Below are 19649 nucleotides of genomic sequence, written 5' to 3'. Positions count from 1 at the left end.
GTCTATGAGTTGAGGCTGGTCACCAGAAGGTGAAAAGCAACTTTGTCTGGCTGTATGTAGGCTGAGTAATTATTCACAATGGATGTTAATCGACTGAGAAAATTCTAATTAAGTAATTGCAAAGTCTCCAGAGGAGACTCTATCCAAGAAAACCAAACAATAGGGGATACCTGTTTACTAGTGAGATGCTTGAAACTATTTTGGGAGGTCCAGAGGTATCCTGTACCAGTTATCCTTCATCTAGGGAATAAGCTGCCAGCTTGCTTGACTTAGGAGGATCACATTTGGTCTGGGTGCTTCAAGCTGGGAGAGCTATCCTTTGTGAGACAGAGGAATGTTTGGTTGTCTAAGTTTAACCTTTAGGAAGTGTGTGGTGATTTTACTTTCATGTAATCTTTGTTTACATTAATTCTGCTTGCTGCTTCTCAAATTTCCATTCTTTGTGAATGAAATTCTACTTATTTTCACTGTATATGCACCTAAGAGCGATGTGTTAAATGGATCAGTGATGCTGAGGTGAAAATAGTAAGGTGGTAAGTAGTAAACCTGTGAATTCTGGGAGTGTCCAGTGGAACAGGGGCTGGACCTTCTGGGAATATGTAGAGGGTGTGATGATTGAAGCATGCCTATTGCTTATCTGCAGGACAGCAAAGCTGGGTCCGGGTGAGAAGGGTGTGCTTGCATTTCCTGTGTCTGGCAGAGTCAGGAGCTGACACCTGGCAGGCATAGAGAATGCTTCCTCATGCTAAGGGCAGGTGGTAGTGAGATACTTCACAACCCTGCATACCCGCAGAAAGTGTTACGAAGAGTCTGTAGCACTTCAGAGAAGGTGCTTGGCTCTTTGTTAATGATGGCCCATTGATCAAAGTTCACTAGACCTAGCCTCTGTCTGCTATAAAATCAATGGTCAGATCTCATTCTCCAATTTGCTGTGCATCTGAGTTTGGGGACTGAGCAGAATCATAAGGCAAAGGTTAAAGAACAACCAGCAGAGGAAGTCTGGGTGGTCAATGCTCATAGTTCTCAATAGGGAAATAATCTTCCTATGACACCTGAATATTGGAATGGTTACAACAGAGATCAAGGAAGGGAAAAAACTCTCAAGCCCCAACCAAAAATTCTTTCAATAAACCAGCTCTTGTTTTACACACAGTTCCTCAGAACATCTCTGGAGCAGATAAATGACAATGCCTGGAGCAGCCAGCTAAGCTTTGAGTTGAGCCAGCAGATGGCCAGCTATGCCAGCCCCTCCAAAGAGAAGGTTTGTTCTCTGTTAAGGTTTAGTTTCTAGTTAATTGCTCTTGGAATTCTTGTTGGAGGGCTGCATGAGACTTCTCTCTGCTTCATTGGTTTTTTTTGTGTATAAAATTTGTGTTTGCTTGTTCCCTGCTCTTCCCCTCCTGGCATTTGCTTGGAGCAACTATTGGTACTGAATTGTTCCCTAACTGGGTGGCGGAAGATGATGGGATGTGTCTGCAGCAGGGGTGCTTGGTCTTGGCTCGGTTGTTTTTTCCTGTGTCAGTGTGTGTTGCTGGGTTGGTTCTATACTGACAAGCATGTGGTATTCTTGATATCTCAATGCTGGCCTCTTTCTTTCAGTGTTTCCTGTATAAGGCACTAGGAATTTGCTTGGCAGTTTGTCAGGACCTGGTCCATATTAAATCACAGATTCAGAAGTTTCTGAAGACAGCAGATTACATGGAAGCCCCTGATAGACTGGTAAGGACCCTGTCCCTCTCCCTACCTTATCATGTACCCTCTGAATGTCCCCTGGGCAACTCAGCTCTCAGTTGTCCTGGGACAGATGCCATTTTGCTTCATGTCCTCTTTGTTGCTATTTCACTCACCCTTTGCTCCCCCCTCCCATTGGCACTTTACACTACTTTGGGTGAAAGGAATTGACTTGTGGGGTCTATTGGGCACCTGGTCAGATTCACTAACCAATATTTTTCTTGAGTAACAGGGAGTCATTTCCATCCTTGCATTCTCTGCCGAGAGCCACTTGGACCTCATCTTGAACATACTTCAGGAGTTTGGGGCAGCAATGAACAAAGTTCAGATTTCTGGGTTTATTGGTCGCCTGAAGGTAAAGGAGCCAGGGGGTTCTCTCAAACTTCCTCTCCCTCTAAACTAGAGACAGTATCTCCTGCCCCCGGTAGAGTCTCATTGGTCAGCTAACACTGTCCCCCAATGGATGTGCTCTGTGTGATGCTTACATTTAAGTAGAGAGGAGCACAGTCTGGATCCATGGTTCTCTCAACTGATTTTTAGCATCTGATGTTTCATGGCTTGAATGCCTCTCCTATGCACAGTGTGTAGGAACTATACCAGTTAATTATATGGAAAAGTGTTGAATGTATTTGTAGCTGTTTTTTAAATCCAGGTTAGTAGCTGTAAAGGAGGAGGTGTTGCAAGCAACATGTGACTAACCAACCTGCTCTCTGGACAACTGTTATGGACCCTGTGCTCTAGAGCAGCAGTTCTAAAACTTTCCACACTAATAGACCCATTTTAGAAATCTGATTTGTCTAGTGTGCCCCAAGTTTCACCTCATTTTAAACCTTCTTTCTTAGAAAATCAGGCATAAAAATACAAAAAAGTGTTACAACACACTATTACTGAAAAATTGCTTAATTTCCCATTTTCATATGCCATACCAATTAAAATAAATTAATTTAAATATAAATATGTTCCTTACATTTCAGTGTGCAGTATATAGAGCAGTGTAAATAGGTCATTGTGTGTATGAAATTTTAGTTTGTAACTTTGCTAGTGCTTTTTAGGTAGTCTGCTCTAAAACTAGGCAAATATCGAAATGATCTGATCTGTCCCCCTCGAAAACTTCTGCGTACCTTTGGTTGAGAACCATTTATTCAGAGGATAAAACAGCATATTAGGTCTCTTGGCCACCATTGCCAGATTTGCTGTTTACTCACTGTGCAGATTTAGGCATATCATTTAGCACCTAATTCTGTGCCTATCAGTGTCAATGACAAATCTCCCATTTATTTCACTGGGGTAGGGTCAAAACTTTGGGCTCTCTGTGTCAGAATTATCCAATCAGTATGTTTGAGACACCAATACCTCTCTGCCTCACGCAGTTATGGTTTTGCTTAAATACATTTTTCAAGTACAAGCTATTATCGCTGCCAAAAGCAATTCCTCAGTCAGCAACAGATCAGAATTTCAAGGCAAAATGAATCAGAAGTAATTGTCTCTTGTGACATTTCCAATTGTCCAGGACTACCATTATGGGAAAAGAGCCAAGACCCGCAGCACGCTGATGCTGACATACAGCAAAGTCGCTATGCATGCTCCAAAAGAGCAACTTCTGTCTCGGGTGGAGGCAGACATCACAGAGAACATCCTACACCATTATAGAACCGGTTGCCAAGTAAGAGTTTTTGCATAAGTGTTGGGGATATTACTCTGAAGTTAGATCAGTGCCTCCACTGGACCTGAGTTTACTAAGAGAGGGCTTATTTTTCTAAAAATCTCCTTTGAACAACCGTTTGTCATGTGCATCAAATCTAAAACCTTCATGGATGGAGTGTGAGCTGTAACAAATATCTTATTTGTTGCTGTTGTTTGTATTTTCTCTAGTTTTTCTGTGTTCTTCTGAAATTCTCTAGGTCACAGTTACATAGTATTTCAGATGCAGTCACACTCAGGCTGTGCAGTATAACACTCTAAGGCTATGTTTACACTGTGAACCTATTTCAGGGTATCAGAAGTATCCCGAAATAGCTATTCCGCATCTTTTGAGTGCGCCCGTTATTTTGAAATCTAACGGGCTCACTATCCCAACATCCCTGTAAACCTTGTTCCACGAGGGTTAAGGGACTTTTTGGAATAGTGCTTCATTTCAAAATTTGTTGCTGTGTAGACAATGCCAAATTTCAAAATAAGCTATTTCGAGGTAAGGGTGACCTGTCGATGCACCTTAATTTCCTTAATATGTATGAGTATCTAGCTCTACCTCTTGCTACTCAAGGGAGAATAATGCTAGCTTGTATTTAGTTTATTTGCTATCACTGTTTCTTGGACTATCTACTTCCCTTTCCCCATATCTGTCTTCCTATTTGTCTGCCTGCTCATTATTTCTGCTCCTTAGATATATGGCTGTCCACTTGCCAGCCCTGATTCTGGTCTCAGTGCATAGTTCTAATCTCTCCACATCACTTTGCCATTCCAGTCTACTCTGTCTAAGGCTATGTCTAGGCTGCAGGACTTTTCCGGGATACCAGAGGTATCCCAGAAAAGTAATGCCGCATCCACTTTTTGGAAAAGTGGATGCGTTCTTTCACCATCCCTGTAAACCTTGATTTATGAGGAAGGAAGGGATGGCTTGAAAGAGCAGGTTTTTCCAAATTTCGAAAAAGCCTTTTTTGAAAGAAAAGCAGAGAAAGATACAGACTTTGCGTATCTTTTTCAGACTTTGTAGTCTAGACTTAGCCTAACTGAGACTCTCATTGTCAAAAAAAGTTGATCACAAATGAACCAAGTTGACATTTTCCAGTAGTTCACAAATACAAATATTAAGAACTATGGCCCCTGATATTGTCCACTGCAACACACCCAGACTGGGCACATTTCCTGCTTTTTTGGAAGATTCAGTAATAGTGATTTCTCTCTACTTCATATTCATTAACCAGGATATTTGTAGAATGTGAATAATGTGGCACAATAGAAATTGCTAGTAGCGGTTTTACATTTTGTTTTTCAGGTGTTGGGGATCAATGTTACGAACAAGGTAAATTCTAAATAATCTGCCCTCGTATCTTGTGCATTTACTATGCACAAGTTTCTTGTTTAAATTGCATAAGATTTGTTTTCCCTCCCACATCAAGCAGGAGTCATGACTACTCTGTGTAAATGGACCTGAGTTTACTTGATCAACCTGGGCCTTTTCTTTTTCTGAGATGGGTGTAGAGCTGGGGTTCTCTGTCTTCTGGGGTCTGCAGACACTTGTCCTGAGTCTAGATCTAATTTCTACTCTTCTGGAATCTGATTCTCTCAGTTTCTCACCCACATCCTCTTGTTTTTCCTGGAAATGTAGGACATGTACCTGAAATTAACCCTCATCCAGAATGCAACAGAGATTAGCTGTGCAGTTTTGAAGACTGGAGACTCCCAGGCATTTGAATTCTCTTACAAACTGGAGCTCCTTGCTTACATGATGGTGAGTGATTAGGAACTTTGAAGCCTGAGCTACAAGGGATTTTGTTATTATGTAATGAGACTGATTGTCCAGGTAGATGTTATTCTTTCCATTGGCTGTAGCTATACTACTGCAGTGTCATGATTTACCTGCCTGGCACCCAGAATGCTGGGTCCACTGTGCTTGGCCGGGATGCTGGCATATTGTGGGCTGTAACTGGAAGGAATGGATAGTGTCTGATGAGTTACCAGGATACAGCTTGCTGACCTGTGTATAGCAGATGACTCTACGGTCCATTTCTGAGGCAGAGAGCCACTGAAACAGTGTCTGTTTCTTACAGGTCTGGCATAAAGCCCTGTTTCAGAAGGTGAGGGGGAGGCTTCTCTGCCTTTCAAACCCACTTCCTATTTTTATGTCTCTGTTCATGCATTTCAGGACTTCATTAAAAAGGAACCATTGGATTCCCTGGTGTCTCCAGTTCGTTACAAGGCAATTTTTGCGATTGGACAGCTGTGGTAGGATATTCTATGCCAGATTTCTTGGCATTGTGATGTCTTCTCATTTGTTAATTCATGAGTGTCAGGTTGGGAGCAGGCTGATGCTCACATGGTGTTTTTGTTTTGAGGGTTTGAATGCGTCATGTCTGTTTGGAGATTTGTGCTTGAAAGGCACAAGAGTGGAGGTTGTGGGGCATGCCATACTACGGAGAAGAGTTCAGGTGGGGATGGAGGTGTCTGGCTAGCTGGCAGGGGGAAGGAAGCTGGTGGATTTCTCTAAAAAGGGAATTGAAGTTTTAGCTTTACTTCTAGATGAGCAAATAATTAACAGAGGTACAAAGAGGTGCACAGCTGCAAAGTGAAGGGCTGTTTGCATTTGGGGTTCTAGATTGGGATAATCTTTATTCATTTAACCCATTTTTTACTTGGCTATGGTATTGAATCTAACACGTGACTTCTCTTTCTGTCTTCTGACAGCAAACTCAAACCATCTCTGACCCTTGAGGAAAACCGTGAGATCCTTGATCTGTCTTTCAAAAGTGTATTTCCCCTTCCTCCCTTGGAGAAGATGAAAGAGGAAGGCAAGAAACTAGAGGATACTCTGCACATAGAGGTATATGACACCAATTCCCCTCTGGCAGACTCCACTGAGATCTCTGCCCAGCAAGCACTGGGTGATAGCAGCCACACACGGCCTCCCTGCAAAGTCATGGCTAACTTCACCTCCACCTCCCGCAGAAATTATCTGGTGTTGAGCCTCGCTCCTTCTCTTCTGGTTTCAGTTGCTGTATGAGTGCTCCTTAGAAGCCCTTAGTGAGCTAATGAAGATCCTGCTTGAGGAAGAACCAACCCCAGACTGGTTCCAGGAAATGTTTCATGTGAGTAGCCCATAGGACCAGGGTGATAATTGTTTCTTGTGTTATAGCAGGGATGATGCTCAAGCTTCTGTTGTGGAGGAATTTTCCGCAGCAGGTGAATTTTAGGGAGAAAGCATCAATTTTTTCCTGAAGTAAGTGGGAATGTGTCCCATTGAAATCCATGGGAGCTGTTCCATTTTAAGCCAGTGGTGGACTGAGATCTAGTTTTTCCAGTATAGTTAACACTACATGGACAGGAAAGAAAATCATCAGTGCAGTAACCAAATTCAAGAGGACCGGCGAGAACTGATCACCTCTTGTAAAAGGAATGAATTAGTATTGAGTTAAGCTCTGTGTATGGAAACTCATTCACCAAAGACTTCCTGCTCTTCAGACATAAACAGAATAGTTTGAAGAGCTGAGGGGAGGGGAGTTAGGTGCAACGTTGGTATGAAAATAAAGTTATAAAAGGAGCTGGGCTGGGGAGACTTCTCTGCTCTAAATAAAAAGAAATGCTCCTGTCATTTGCCACTCAGCATGGGAGAAGCTGTCCAGGAAAGAGAACACAGCACCAGACCCCAAACTGCATGCAATGTGCTAGACAGCTGCCATCAGACAGTCTACAGAAGCCCTCACATACACAGAGCCAGACTCATCTCTCATGTAACTCCTTTGGCTTTGATGGAGTTACGTACACCAGAGGTGAATCTGGTCCCTGGGACTTGTATATACAAGGGTCTCTTTTTGGAGACATATAAATCTTTTGCTATATGGAAGTTAAATGCTTTGGAGAGGGATTTTAGTGACAATCAAACCTATTTAAAAGAAACGTTTGGGAGGGATTTTCTGGTACTAACTTTGTCCATTCTCCTGCTTTGCCAACAGCTACTGGAGACCTGGCTCAGTTCAGGAAAGGAGTGGGAGAGAGAAAGGGCCTTGCAGGCCAGTGTCTGGCTGCTAACTGCCTATCAGGAGATAGTTAAGAGCACAGTGAGTATAGTTCTACTCTTCCTTGAGCTGACTTCCCCGATTATATCAAATCTGACATTCAACGTGAATGCATGAGAAATTCTACTAGGCCTGCAGCTGGGGCCTCAAAGTGACTAAGATCCCTCTGCTTCCATAAGAGAAAGGTTTCCATAATAGTGCTGTGACAGCACTCAGGCCAGACTGTAAGAAACAGGGCAGGCAGTTCCCCAGACTAGTGATTTTATAATTAGATTCACCAAACCAGTAAGAAAAGAGCTTCTACTCTGGTTAACAAAATACCAAACAATAGTACCCTTTAGGCATTCCAGACCTTGTTTCCCATCTAGACAACTAAGTCTAATATAATCACCAATCACAAAGGACTAGACACTTATCCTTAGGTTAATATGAATCACAGGTCTTCCCTAAATATCAGCCAATCCTTAATAACCGAATATAAGATTTGTTGTTAAAAGGAAAAAGAAGAGAGTTACAAATGGTTAAGTGATAGATATTTGTTAAAATGACTTTCACTTTTCATAGTTCAGGATCACAACCATGGTGGAATAAACGGCTGGCGTGTAAAAGTCTCTCTGGAATCATGCTAACCGGTCAACATCCAAAGCCAGTTTAGATGCAAAGGCTGTTAGTTTTTCCATGCGTTTCCCAGACTATTCCAAATAATTATTTGAAAGATCTATGTCCTATGGCTTACACGTCCCCTCTTCAAAGTTTAAGCAGACTGGAGAGAGAAGATCAGTCCCATAACTTGTCTTTTATAGCTATTCTAGCCGGTTGGCAAGCCTCCTCACAGAAATTGTCTAAGCAGGATCTCTCCCTGAGAAAGACTAGGTCATGCAGATCTCCTGTCGTACTTTGTTTTGAAGTTAATTTTCTATTTCCTATGCATACACTGGTAAATGGGTGATGGTCATTCACATAAGGTAATTAGCCGATCGTGGTCTTCCATTACAACACAGATAGTTAAGCTGAAGGCAATGTAAAAAATATTTTCTTGTACTATCTTATATCTTTGATCTTAAGGTTAACTGAAGACAGTTGCATATAATTAAGGCAATTAAGACATGAAAAGGAATTGGAATCTACAAGCTAATTTCGTTATGTTAAACTTCTAGCAAGATATAAATACAGACAATAATACATAACATCTACCTTTCATATCTATTACCAAAATGCATGATGTTGGTGATCGCTAGTCTAGGACTTTTCTTTGGGTACGTCTAGACTACAGGGTTTTGTCGACAGAAGTTTTGTCGACAGTATCTGTCGACAAAACTTCTGTCGACAAAGAGCGTCTAGACACATTCAGTTCTGTCGACAAAGCAAGCTGCTTTGTCGACAAAACCCTGTAGTCTAGACACAAGCCTACATGCAATAACACCTTCTGTCGACAGAACTCTGTCGACAGATGGTGTTATGCCTCGTAAAATGAGGTTTACCAGCATCGACAAAACTGCTGAGTTCTGTCGACGTTATGTTGACAGAACTCAGCGGTAGTGTAGACGCAGGTATAGTTTTGTCGACAAAAGTCCATTTTTGTCGACAAAACTCAGTAGTCTAGACACACCCTTTGAAATAACATATAAGTGACTTGTCTTGATACAATTGCAGTGCCGCTTGTTAAGTTATTGTGGGTCACACATAGGTTGGCTGTGTCAGTGTCATAGATGCATTCTTATACTCTCAGGCTGTTAAAGTTGAATTTCTATTTCTATTTAATCAGATAAGAACATAAAAAATAAATGGCCATTCTGGATCCCCCAGACAAATGGTTCATGTAGCCTGTCTTCTGACAGTGGTGGGTGTTATATGCATCAGAGGGAACAAACAGAACAAGGCAATTGTTGAGTGATCTCTCCCCTGTTGTCCAGTCCCAGCCCCAGGCAGTCAGAGATATAGGGACACCCATATCATGCATCTCTGATCCTCCTATATGGCTCTATCATACCCCCCTGTAAGCATCTCTTTTCTAAGATGAATGGTCCCAGTCCTTTTAACTTCTCCTTGTATGAGTTGTCCCATATCCCATATCATTTTTGTTGCTTTTCTCTGAACTTTTTCCAATTATAACCTAACTTTATTTAAGTTGGAGGACTACAATTGCTTGCAGTATTCAAGGTGTGGGTGAACCATGGATTTGAAACAGTGGCATGATGATATTTATCGTATTATTATTCATCCCTTTTCCTAGTGGTTCCTAACATACCATTAGCATTTTTAACTGCAGCTGCGTGTTGAACAGATGTTTTTAGAGGACTATCCACAATGACTCTGAGATTTTTCTTGAGTGCTATAGCTAATTTAGACCCCATCAATTTGCATGTACAACAAGGATTATGTTTTCCAATGTGCCGTACCCAGGTACAGTAATGGAGTTCACAATAAGGAAGGCAAATAATGTCCAGTATAGCCGGAGAACTTTCATTCTTCATTCTTTTTTAATTAGCCTCAGGAAACTTTTGATCACTTTGGATCTCTGATTGGGCTATTAGCACCATATACCTGTGCTTCAATTACCTCATCGCGTCAGTGGGTGGTTGACTGTATCAACTGTCTGCTCAATATACAAGGTGAGGAGACCATGAGCAGGTGTAAGTAACCCTTCACTTTCTTTCATTGTTGTAATGACCATTTTTTCCATCTGTAATTCTTTCTGTCTTGTTAGCGACACTTATATAACAGAATGATTGGGGCCTTGTAAGTACATTGCTGGAAGAGAACTGCACAAATAATAAATAATCTGCAAATATTAGAGGGTGGACAAAATATAGCACACAGGCCAGATCTGCTCTTCTCCCCAGAATTTCTGTCTGGAGCGCTCAGCTGATTAGCAAGCATGCCAGCAGCATGTGTTCAGCTGCCCCTCTCCGACCTTGCTCCATCCTATCTGCTGCTAGTGGTGTGTGGAGGGGAGGTGAGCAGGGAGACGTGCAGAAGTCAGGGTGACCCCTTTGCCCCTGTCATCATCTCTGCAGAGCAGAGTTTGGGGAAAGGAACACATACAATAGTGCTGCTCCAGTCTGAAGTATGGTGAGTAATGGAGTGCCTATCTAAAGAGGCAGTGCACTGTTGCTAAGATTTCTCTGGCAGCCAGCATGTCCCTCTCTCTCTCTCTCTCTCTCTCTCTCTCTCTCACACACACACACACACACACACACACACACATTGTCTCACACACACTCTCTCCCCCGCCATATGCCCATATGCCCCCCCTCTGCAGAGTGGGGTGGGGAGAGGGAGATGACAGAGCAGGACAGCTTTCCCTTAAAGAGACAGTTCATGATTTAGAAGTGAGTGAAGTTTCCTACCTAAGCTTTTGGTCAGCCCCATCTCTTTTACAATGAGAGTTCAGTGGAGGGATTCTCCTCCAAATCAGAACCTCAGATCAATCTACATGAGTTGTGCTTGACTATGAGATTAGATTTAAATACTGAGAGCAGAGTGGCTACTGAAACCAGATATACAGAGAAAGATGCTCCACACAGAATACAGTGCCTGTTTAATCCTGTATGAATCACAATGAATCACATGCCATTACCGTTAACTTTCAGACATAGGGGCTACGTCTAAACTACATCCCTTTTTCGGAGGGATAAGGGATCTTTCGGAAAAGGCTTAATTTTCCGCAAGATCAGCATCTAGACTGGCGCTTTTCTCCAGCAAAGCTCCGTGCCGAAAAAAGCTGCAGCCATTTTTATGCTAATGAAGCAGGGGAGATTTAAATCCCCGCTTCATTAGCAATTGCTATACGTCTAATTTACATCCCTTTTCCGAAAAAGGGATGTAGTCTAGACATAGCCTGATGGTAAAATTCTGACTCCATTAAAGTCAACAAGAATTTCATCATTGGCTTTAGTGGGGCCAAAATTTCACACAGAGCTGGTAATAACATACCCCATAGATCCTCCTGTATGATTATCTATGGATCAGAGGTTCAGTTTTATTAAATGTTGCCATACTTTTTCTCCTTTTCTCTATCCTAGGTCAGTGCACAAACCTGGGGTCAGCAGAGGAGGAGCTGAGATGTCTCCGTGAGGCACTAACAACTCCAGACCCTGAGGCTCTGTTTCAAGCATCTTGTGAAATGGCTAAGGTAACAGACACTAGGTGACTGTCCTAGTGGCTGTGCACCATTCATTTTCCCTTGTCCAGAGGACTGGAAAAGGGCAAATATAGTGCCCATCTATAAAAAGGGAAATACGAACAACCCAGGAAACTACAGACCAGTTAGTTTAACTTCTGTGCCTGGGAATATAATGGAGCAAGTAATTAAGGAAATCGTCTGTAAACACTTGGAAAGTGGCAAGGTGATAGGGAACAGCCAGCCTGGATTTGTAAAGAACAAATCATGTCAAACCAATCTGATAGTTTTCTTTGATAGGATAACGAGTCTTGTGGATAAGGGAGAAGTGGTGAATGTAGTATACTTAGACTTTAGTAAGGCATTTGATACAGTCTCGCATGATATTCTTATCAATAAATTAGGCAAATACAACTTGGATGGGGTTACTATAAGCTGCGTGCATAACTGGCTGGATAACCATACTCAGAGAGTAGTTATTAATGGTTCACAATCCTGCTGGAAAGGCATAACAAGTGGGGTTCCACAGGGGTCTGTTCTGGGACCGGCTTTGTTCAATATCTTCATCAACGATTTAGATATTGGTATAGAAAGTACGCTTATTAAGTTTGCAGATGATACCAAGCTGGGAGGGGTTGCGACTAATCTGCAGGATAGGGTCATAATTCAAAATGACATGGACAAATTGGAGAAATGGTCTGAGGTAAATAGGATGAAGTTTAAGACAAATGCCAAGTTCTCCACTAAGGAAGGAACAATCAGTTTCATACATACAAAATGGGAAGCGACTGTCTGGGAAGGAGTACGGCAGAAAGGGATCTAGGGGTTATAGTGGACCACAAATTGAATATGAGTCAGCAGTGTGATGCCCTTGCAAAGAAAGCAAACATGATTCTGGGATGCATTAACAGGGGTGTTGTGAGCAAGACATGAGAAGTCATTCTTCCGCTCTACTCTGCGCTGGTTAGGCCTCAATTGGAGTATTGTGTTCAGTTCTGAGCACCGCATTTCAAGAAAGATGTGGAGAAATTGGAGAGGGTCCAGAGAAGAGCAACGAGAATGATGAAAGGTCTAGAGAACAAGACCTATGAGGGAAGGCTGAAGGAATTAGGTTTGTTTAGTTTAGAAAAGAGAAGATCGAGGGGGAACATGATAGCAGTTTTCAGATATCTAAAAGGGTGCCATAAGGAAGAGGGAGAAAACTTGTTCATCTTGGCCTATGGGGATAGAACAAGAAGCAATGGGCTTAAACTGCAGCAAGGGAGATTTAGATTGGACATTAGGAAAAAGTTCCTAATTGTCAGGGTAGTCAAACACTGGAATAAATTGCCCAGGGAGGTTGTGGAATCTCCATCTGTGGAGATATTTAAGAGTAGGTTAGATAAATGTGTATCAGGGATGGTCTAGACAGTATTTGGTCCTGCCATGAGGGCAGGGGACTGGACTCGATGACCTCTCAAGGTCCCTTCCAGTCCTAGTATTCTATGATTCTATGATTGTTTTATGCTTTCGTGATGTCTTTCCACACTTGGAGCGAGCTATGGGAGTGAGGCATTCATGGGTAATTAGTAACATGCTTTTCATAGGTATATGCTATGAATGCCATGTAAAAAACAGATTCCAGACAGTTGCATGAACATACCCATGCATGTGCACGCGCACATCCATCCATCCATCCATCCATCCATCCAGGGGGAAAATATGTGAGCAGGATATCAAGCTGAGAAACCAGTCTTGGCACCTTGTATGTTTACCTGAACCTATATTTGTGTGCATGCATCTCTTTGCATATTTTTATATTTTGTGAAAAGATGTCAGTTACATAATAGAATATAAACTGGAAATTTACATCCTGTTTGTCCCATACAATGTTGTGCTAACTGTACAACCTAAGATCTAACCTGATATTATTAGTGTAGAATAGAGATGTGGTAGCTAGAAAGATTACAGAGAAAATTTTAATTGCAACTGCCTTGCCAGATATGAGCCCAATTAGCAATTTGCTGATGAATACATTATTTTCCTATACAGCTCTTAGGCCTCCTTTCTTAAAAGTACTGGAGCCGACTATCATTGCAATCTTTCCTGTTTTTGATCTGTCCACAGGTGGTTAGTAAGTACTTTCCCTCTGAACAAGCCACAGATTTTATTGAGGCCATACTGGATGGTATGCTGTCTGCTAGCCCCTCCTGTGCCACAGCAGCCGGTCTGTGGATGAAGATCATCCTGAAGGAGTGTGGAGGTGCCATGCTGGATGAGGTAAAATAGAAGCTGGAGAGATTTTTCTGGCTAACCTGCAGGCTTTCAGGTCTTTGCCATCATTTGCAGTGAACACAAGTCTTGCTGTTTCTCCCTCTGGGATTGGAAGGTAATTCCATGTGTGTTCCTATCCTGAGTCAGGCAACGGGGGAATCAACAGCAGAAGACAGAGATAATCTAATGGTACATCTGCACTAGCTCGTTAGTTCGAGCTAGGTAGGGTAATGAGGGCAAGCGGATTTGCAAATGAAGCCCGAGATTTAAATATCCCGGGCTTCATTTGCATGTTCCCTGGTGCCACCATTTTTAAATCCCCCTTAGTCCGAACTCCGTGCCCACTGCTACATGCGGCATGGACTAGGTAGTTCAAATTAAAGATCCTAATTCGAACTACAGTTACTCCTCATGGAATTAGGATCTTTAATTAGAACTACCTACTCCGTGCCACGTGTAGCTGCAGGCACGGAGTTCGGATGAAGGGGGATTTAAAAATGGCAGCACCCGGGAACATGCAAATGAAGCCTGGGATATTTAAATCCTGGGCTTCATTTGCAACTCTGCTTGCCCTCATTACTCTACCTAGCTCAAACTAACGAGCTAGTGTAGCCGTACCCCAAGGGAAAAGGAAGATGCTTGATTATTTGTCTATCTTGTTGTCACAGTTTCCAGCCATGAAAGGCTTGGAAAAATTAGACTCCGAGTAAAATGCAAAAAGAGAATATCCGGCCCCAAGAGACAAGCTAAGTGAACTACATCTTAGGGCCTCAGATAATGAGGGGTCTCTAAAAATACCCCAAAATTACTAGTTTTTACTTGCCTCTTTGCCTATGTACTGATAGACAGACAGACAGACAGACAGACAGACAGATAGATAGATAGATAGATAACTTGATTATTTCTATTTTCATTGTCCTTTCTGTTAGAATAATACATGTTTTTTTGGAAATGCAATAAGGCCTCTTTAACTTGACATAGCTTAGGGCCTCAGCATGTCTTAACCTGGTGTTGCAGCCAGGTATGGGCAGAGATATGTATAATTTTTGTGGGTTAAATCTATGCAGCCATGTCTAAATACTTGTTTTTTGAAGGGAGGATTTTCTACAAGAACAGCAAATTGCTAAACGACTAAATAAACGTTTTGGTTCTGCAGAATGAATGGAGAGAATGGAAAAGGGACATTTTTTCTGGTTTTATTCTGTCCAGGTGCCAGATATCCTGAGTATAATATACATTCACATGCCTACCATCAAGCAGGGTAGCTTGAGGCAGTTCCTGGTGGAGGCAGTGTCCATTCTAGGTCACCATCACCTAGAGGCAGTGATCTTCAGCCTCCTCATCAAACATCTGCCGATGGACAGGTATATACTGCTCCTTACAGTGTTCATTTTGGTAACCATGGATCCCACAGCTTCACTGGAAGATGTAAGGCTTCATTTAAGCCACAGACAGTTTGAGATAATTCCTAAAGGTTAATAGCTTGGGTCTTTCTGCAGAAAGGTCCAAGACCATGTCAAGGTGGGTGCAGGGAGAAATTAAGTGTCATTCTGTTTCCATTAATTAATAGTTGCTTTGGCATCCTAAAGACTTCCCTTTACTGGCATCACTGGAGTGGAGTTTGGCCTCTCCAGACCCCTGAACTAACATCACCCTGGAAATTGCCAGTGACTGTTCGTTTTCTGGTAGCATGAAAGCTTCAAATCCAAATTCCTGGCTGATTAGCAAGGATAGGGCACCAGGCTTTTGGTATCAGCAAGGGTATGGCTGCTGGAATGGAATTGTCATTCTTGGTACTTAAAGACAGGGTGGTAAGCATATCTATCATTTCATTCAAACATCCCTAGCTGAATTATCAGTCATCAGTGCAGGAATCTAAGAACATGAGAACGGCTGTAGTGGGTCAGACCAAATGTCCATCTAGCCCAGGATCCTGTCTTCAGACAGTGGCCAATGCCAGGTGCCCCATAGGGAGTGAACAGAACATGCCCATTCTGGCAAATAGAGGCCAGGGAATGCCATTTGTGAAGAGGTCATGGGCTAGCCACAAATATTTGTTCTCATAGTTGTACATCCAGTTAGTAGGAAGATCATTTTTCTTTCTTCAACTTGTCTCCCAGGCCGTAGATCTTTGGGCATCACATGCTCATGATTCCATATCTACTGAGAAGTAGGAAAACAGGAACTGTGATTAGAGCTCTGTGTCCTTTCCTTCTGAAGTCTAGCATTAATGGTTATGGTGCAGTAAGACTAGGGTTGTGTCTATACAGCACCCTAAACTTGAAATAAGATGCACAATATGCACTCTGCAAATTGCGTATCATATTTTGCATAGCCTATTTTGAAATGTGGCGCTTCTACACAGCACCAAATGTCGAAATAATGTGCTATTTCAAGCTATCCCTTATCCCTCATGCAACAAAGTTTATTGGGATGGCAAAATAGTGTGCCCATTATTTTGAAAAATATTTCAAAATAACGGGCTGCTTGTGTAAATGTGGGGTAGCTATTTCGGGATACCTCCAGGATCCCCAAATAGTCATGCACTGTAGAAATGTAACCTGAAATGTAACTTAACTTAGTTCTGTAACTAGAAACTCAATATGTAAAACATGAGGACCATATAAGGAGGACAGCACTCTGAACTTGCTCATCATAGGCAGGGCTTGACAAATAATACAATCTACTCACCCATGGCGTGTAGATTGTAACCTGGAAGAGCCAGGTTCGGGCGATCTGTGCATGCACAGATCGCCGGACAGCGCGGTTGGTGAGCCCTGATCATAGTCAAGGAGAAAATTTGTTCTTTACTTGAATATGATGCATATAGTCAGAGCCACAAAAGTCTCCAGGGGTCACATATAACTTATGTTAAATTGCAGTGACACCACTGAGCTGTGGAGATCTCTGGGGACAGATCCCTTGCTCGCCCCTCAAGTCCTGAAGGTCCTAATAGAAAGAATAAAGACTCCAACAAGCCAAGAAGGAAGCACGACCTCAGAGACAGAAACTGACCTGCATTTAGCAGCTGCTGAACCTCTCACAGTAAGTTAGACGACAGACATGTATTTCTCTGCCTTGTGACACACATGCTGATGGAAAGCTAGATGAGTGGTATAATATTGTCATATGGGCACTTCTTTTCTGAAGTACTGTTTCCTGGATTCCAGCTGTGCTTTCTGTGGAACAACAGATGGCAGATTTAGAGTATGTGGCTGATTCACTTAATAATATCTGGCAATTAGAAAGTCTTTGAATCAGATTTCTTACAGTGCTTTGCAAATGTTTTGTGCAACTCATAACATGCCTTGATAGGTCGTACACATTTTTACAGATATGGGACGCTAAGGCACACATGGAGTGAATTGCTCTCGGTCATTCATCAAGTTAGTGACAGGAGTGGGAATTTAGTCCAGCAGGTATCAGAAGGGGAGAGAGTGTGATAGTGTTAGGAAGAGACCTCTTCTTTTACCATGCTCTCCTTTCAGGCAACATGTGCCATCTTTGAAGTGGTGTCAGCATTGCAGTTGAGCAAAACTGTGCAGGAGCTGTTCCCGGAGTTGTTCACTGTTCTTCTGCAGCAGATCAGCCAAACCCTAGGACAAAAGATGCCTTTGCCCAGGATGAGCAGCCGAAGGAGGTTATTTAGAAAAGGACAACAACTATGTGAGGGCAACCCTTGCAGGTAATTAGAAGAAAGGGAGCAAAACAAAGAGAATCCCAGTACATTTGTGTGACACTCCCCAGGAGTTCTCAGGGTTATGAGGCACCTTACCATCACCTGCTTTTAATATGAGAAAGTCTTGTTTGTGCTTGCTATAGGTCAGTTCCCTGAAACCACCAACCTCTGGCAACACAAACACTACTATCTAGGCCTCCTCAGGCCTCAGTCTCTTTGTTCTCTCTTTCTGACTACAGCTTAGAGAATCTCTATCAACGGATTCTCCTCTAAGAGAAGTCTCCCTGCATCTCCCCACCAATCGGCTTTCCCCCATCTCTTAGTTTAAAAACTGCTCTACAGCCTTTTAAATGTTTAGTGCCAGTAGTCTGGTTCCACCCTGGTTTAGGTGGAGCCCATCCTTCCTGTATAGGCTCCCCCTCTCCCAAAAGTGTCCCCAGTTCTTGATAAATCCAAACCCCTCTTCCCTACACCATTGTCTCATCCACACATTGAGACTCTGAAGCTTTGCCTGCCTACCTGGTCCTGCGCGTGGAACTGGAAGCATTTCCAAGAATGCCACCATAGAGGTCCTGGATTTCAGTCTCTTTCCTAGCAACCTAAATTTGGCCTCCAGGACATCTCTCCTACCCTTCCCTATGTCATTGAGACCTACATGTACCACGACCACCGGCTCCTCCCCAGCACTACACATAAGTCTATCTAGATGCCTCTAGCATTTTGTCTCTTTTGCTCTCTGTTTCCCTCAAACACTCCTGTGGGTGTCCCTTTAGGCAGATTCCTTATTAATGGGATAATAGGTTTGTTGATTCTATAGCCCCACTCTAGCCAGGCAATCAGGTACATTTCTATCCAATTAGGCTTTCTCTGGGGAAGCTAATTAGTACTAGTAGTTACCAGAGTGCTGACCCCAAGTACAAGCTCTCAGCACCCTGTCACATCTCGCTGGACATAGGGCCCCAAAATAACCATTAGTGATCACTAATCTCTCTGTGTCCCAGCTTTTGGGGTCTGGTTGTGTATTTTTTCCATATTACTGTACTGTGCTAGTGCCCATACACCTTGCAGATAGGAGAAAGTGACTGCAAAATGTTGTCCATAGCAACACTAGTAATATGAGATGTATGAGACTGAAATACCTCCTGGAATTAAGTCCTTCCAAAAACAGTGGTCCCCAGGATACTGTCAATGGATGAACTGTCAATGAACAACAGACCTGACAAGTAACTGGGGTTTCCTGACTGCTTAGGCTGTGCCTTTCTATTGGTTACTACAGTTCTGTGCCTCTTTTCCCCCAGGCTTTCTATTGAAGCATTAGAGGCTGTGCTTCTCAAGGCTATGAATGAGAAGCTGATAAGAACTCTCTGGAAGCAGAAAACTTGGATGCTTCTTGAAAATCCGCAGACTCACCACGAGGGGGTGTGTTTGCTGGTGAGGTAAGAGATCTAGGAGACAGCACTTCATCCTCAGGGATTGGCAACAAATAGAGTGACTGACAGGGAACTTTCAGGTATAGCTTTGTGCGGGGTGCCCTGGGTGAGAAACACAGAGCTTCCATGCGTAGGTTTTAGAGTTGTATGGTCATAGCAGCTAAGCTTTTGAAGTGCACAGTCTGCCCCATAAGTGGTTCCTTTTGTCTTCCAGGGTTCTGCAAAGATCTGGACTAATAACAGTGGAGATCATACAGAGCCTCCTTCCCTGGGTAAATTCCCCATCAGAAAACCAGCGAGTCACCAGCACAGCTTTCTTTGCTCAGGTATGAGCAGTTCCACCATTAGGCTGTTATCTGTTGTTTACCTTTCTCTGGGGAATTGTACAGTTCAGTTCATGGGAATTCATTTTAGATAGTAGAATGTGTCCTTTATAAGGAAATCTCATAAGGAACTTCATTACACCTTTCTTAATCATTTTCTCTTTGTTATTTTTGGGGCCTATACTAGCCTAGCCTAGCTGCCTATTCTAGTTGCTGGTTAAGAGAGAGTGAGCAAGATATAGATAGGCTACGTCTACATTGGCAAGATTTTGCGCAAATAGGGTATGTCTACACTACAGCACTAATTCGAATTAACTTAATTCAAATTAGTTAATTTGAAATAAGCTAATTCGAATGAGTGCACTTAGACCTAAAAAC

General features: G+C 42.6%; 3 protein-coding genes across 3 annotated transcripts; all 3 read left to right on the top strand.

The window, feature by feature from the left end:
* The first annotated feature begins 1606 nt into the window (after positions 1 to 1606).
* Positions 1607 to 7783, top strand: LOC149526019 (maestro heat-like repeat-containing protein family member 2B). The gene is made up of 7 exons (XM_089776673.1): positions 1607 to 2086; positions 3242 to 3394; positions 5060 to 5182; positions 5597 to 5676; positions 6136 to 6271; positions 6441 to 6536; positions 7401 to 7783. Exons 1-7 carry the CDS (start codon positions 2045 to 2047, stop codon positions 7578 to 7580), a joined length of 810 nt encoding a protein of 269 aa, XP_089632799.1. The 5' UTR covers positions 1607 to 2044; the 3' UTR covers positions 7581 to 7783.
* Positions 7441 to 16464, top strand: LOC142823583 (maestro heat-like repeat-containing protein family member 2B). Its single transcript, XM_089776678.1, has 5 exons — positions 7441 to 7505; positions 9952 to 10075; positions 11489 to 11598; positions 13693 to 13845; positions 15049 to 16464. The coding sequence occupies exons 3-5, from the start codon at positions 11590 to 11592 to the stop codon at positions 15316 to 15318; spliced, it is 432 nt and encodes a 143-aa protein (XP_089632804.1). The 5' UTR covers positions 7441 to 7505; positions 9952 to 10075; positions 11489 to 11589; the 3' UTR covers positions 15319 to 16464.
* A 177-nt stretch (positions 16465 to 16641) lies between these two features.
* LOC149526018 (maestro heat-like repeat-containing protein family member 2B) lies at positions 16642 to 19280 on the top strand. Its single transcript, XM_089779390.1, has 4 exons — positions 16642 to 16884; positions 17328 to 17524; positions 18817 to 18954; positions 19163 to 19280. Exons 1-4 carry the CDS (start codon positions 16708 to 16710, stop codon positions 19278 to 19280), a joined length of 630 nt encoding a protein of 209 aa, XP_089635516.1. The 5' UTR covers positions 16642 to 16707.
* Positions 19281 to 19649: the final 369 nt, after the last annotated feature.

Source organism: Pelodiscus sinensis, chromosome 1, assembly GCF_052426305.1.
Source record: "Pelodiscus sinensis isolate ZL-2025 chromosome 1, ASM5242630v1, whole genome shotgun sequence".
Lineage (NCBI taxonomy): Eukaryota > Metazoa > Chordata > Testudines > Trionychidae > Pelodiscus > Pelodiscus sinensis.
Note: the sequence above shows the minus strand (reverse complement) of the source record. Positions and strands in the feature narration are given on the sequence as shown.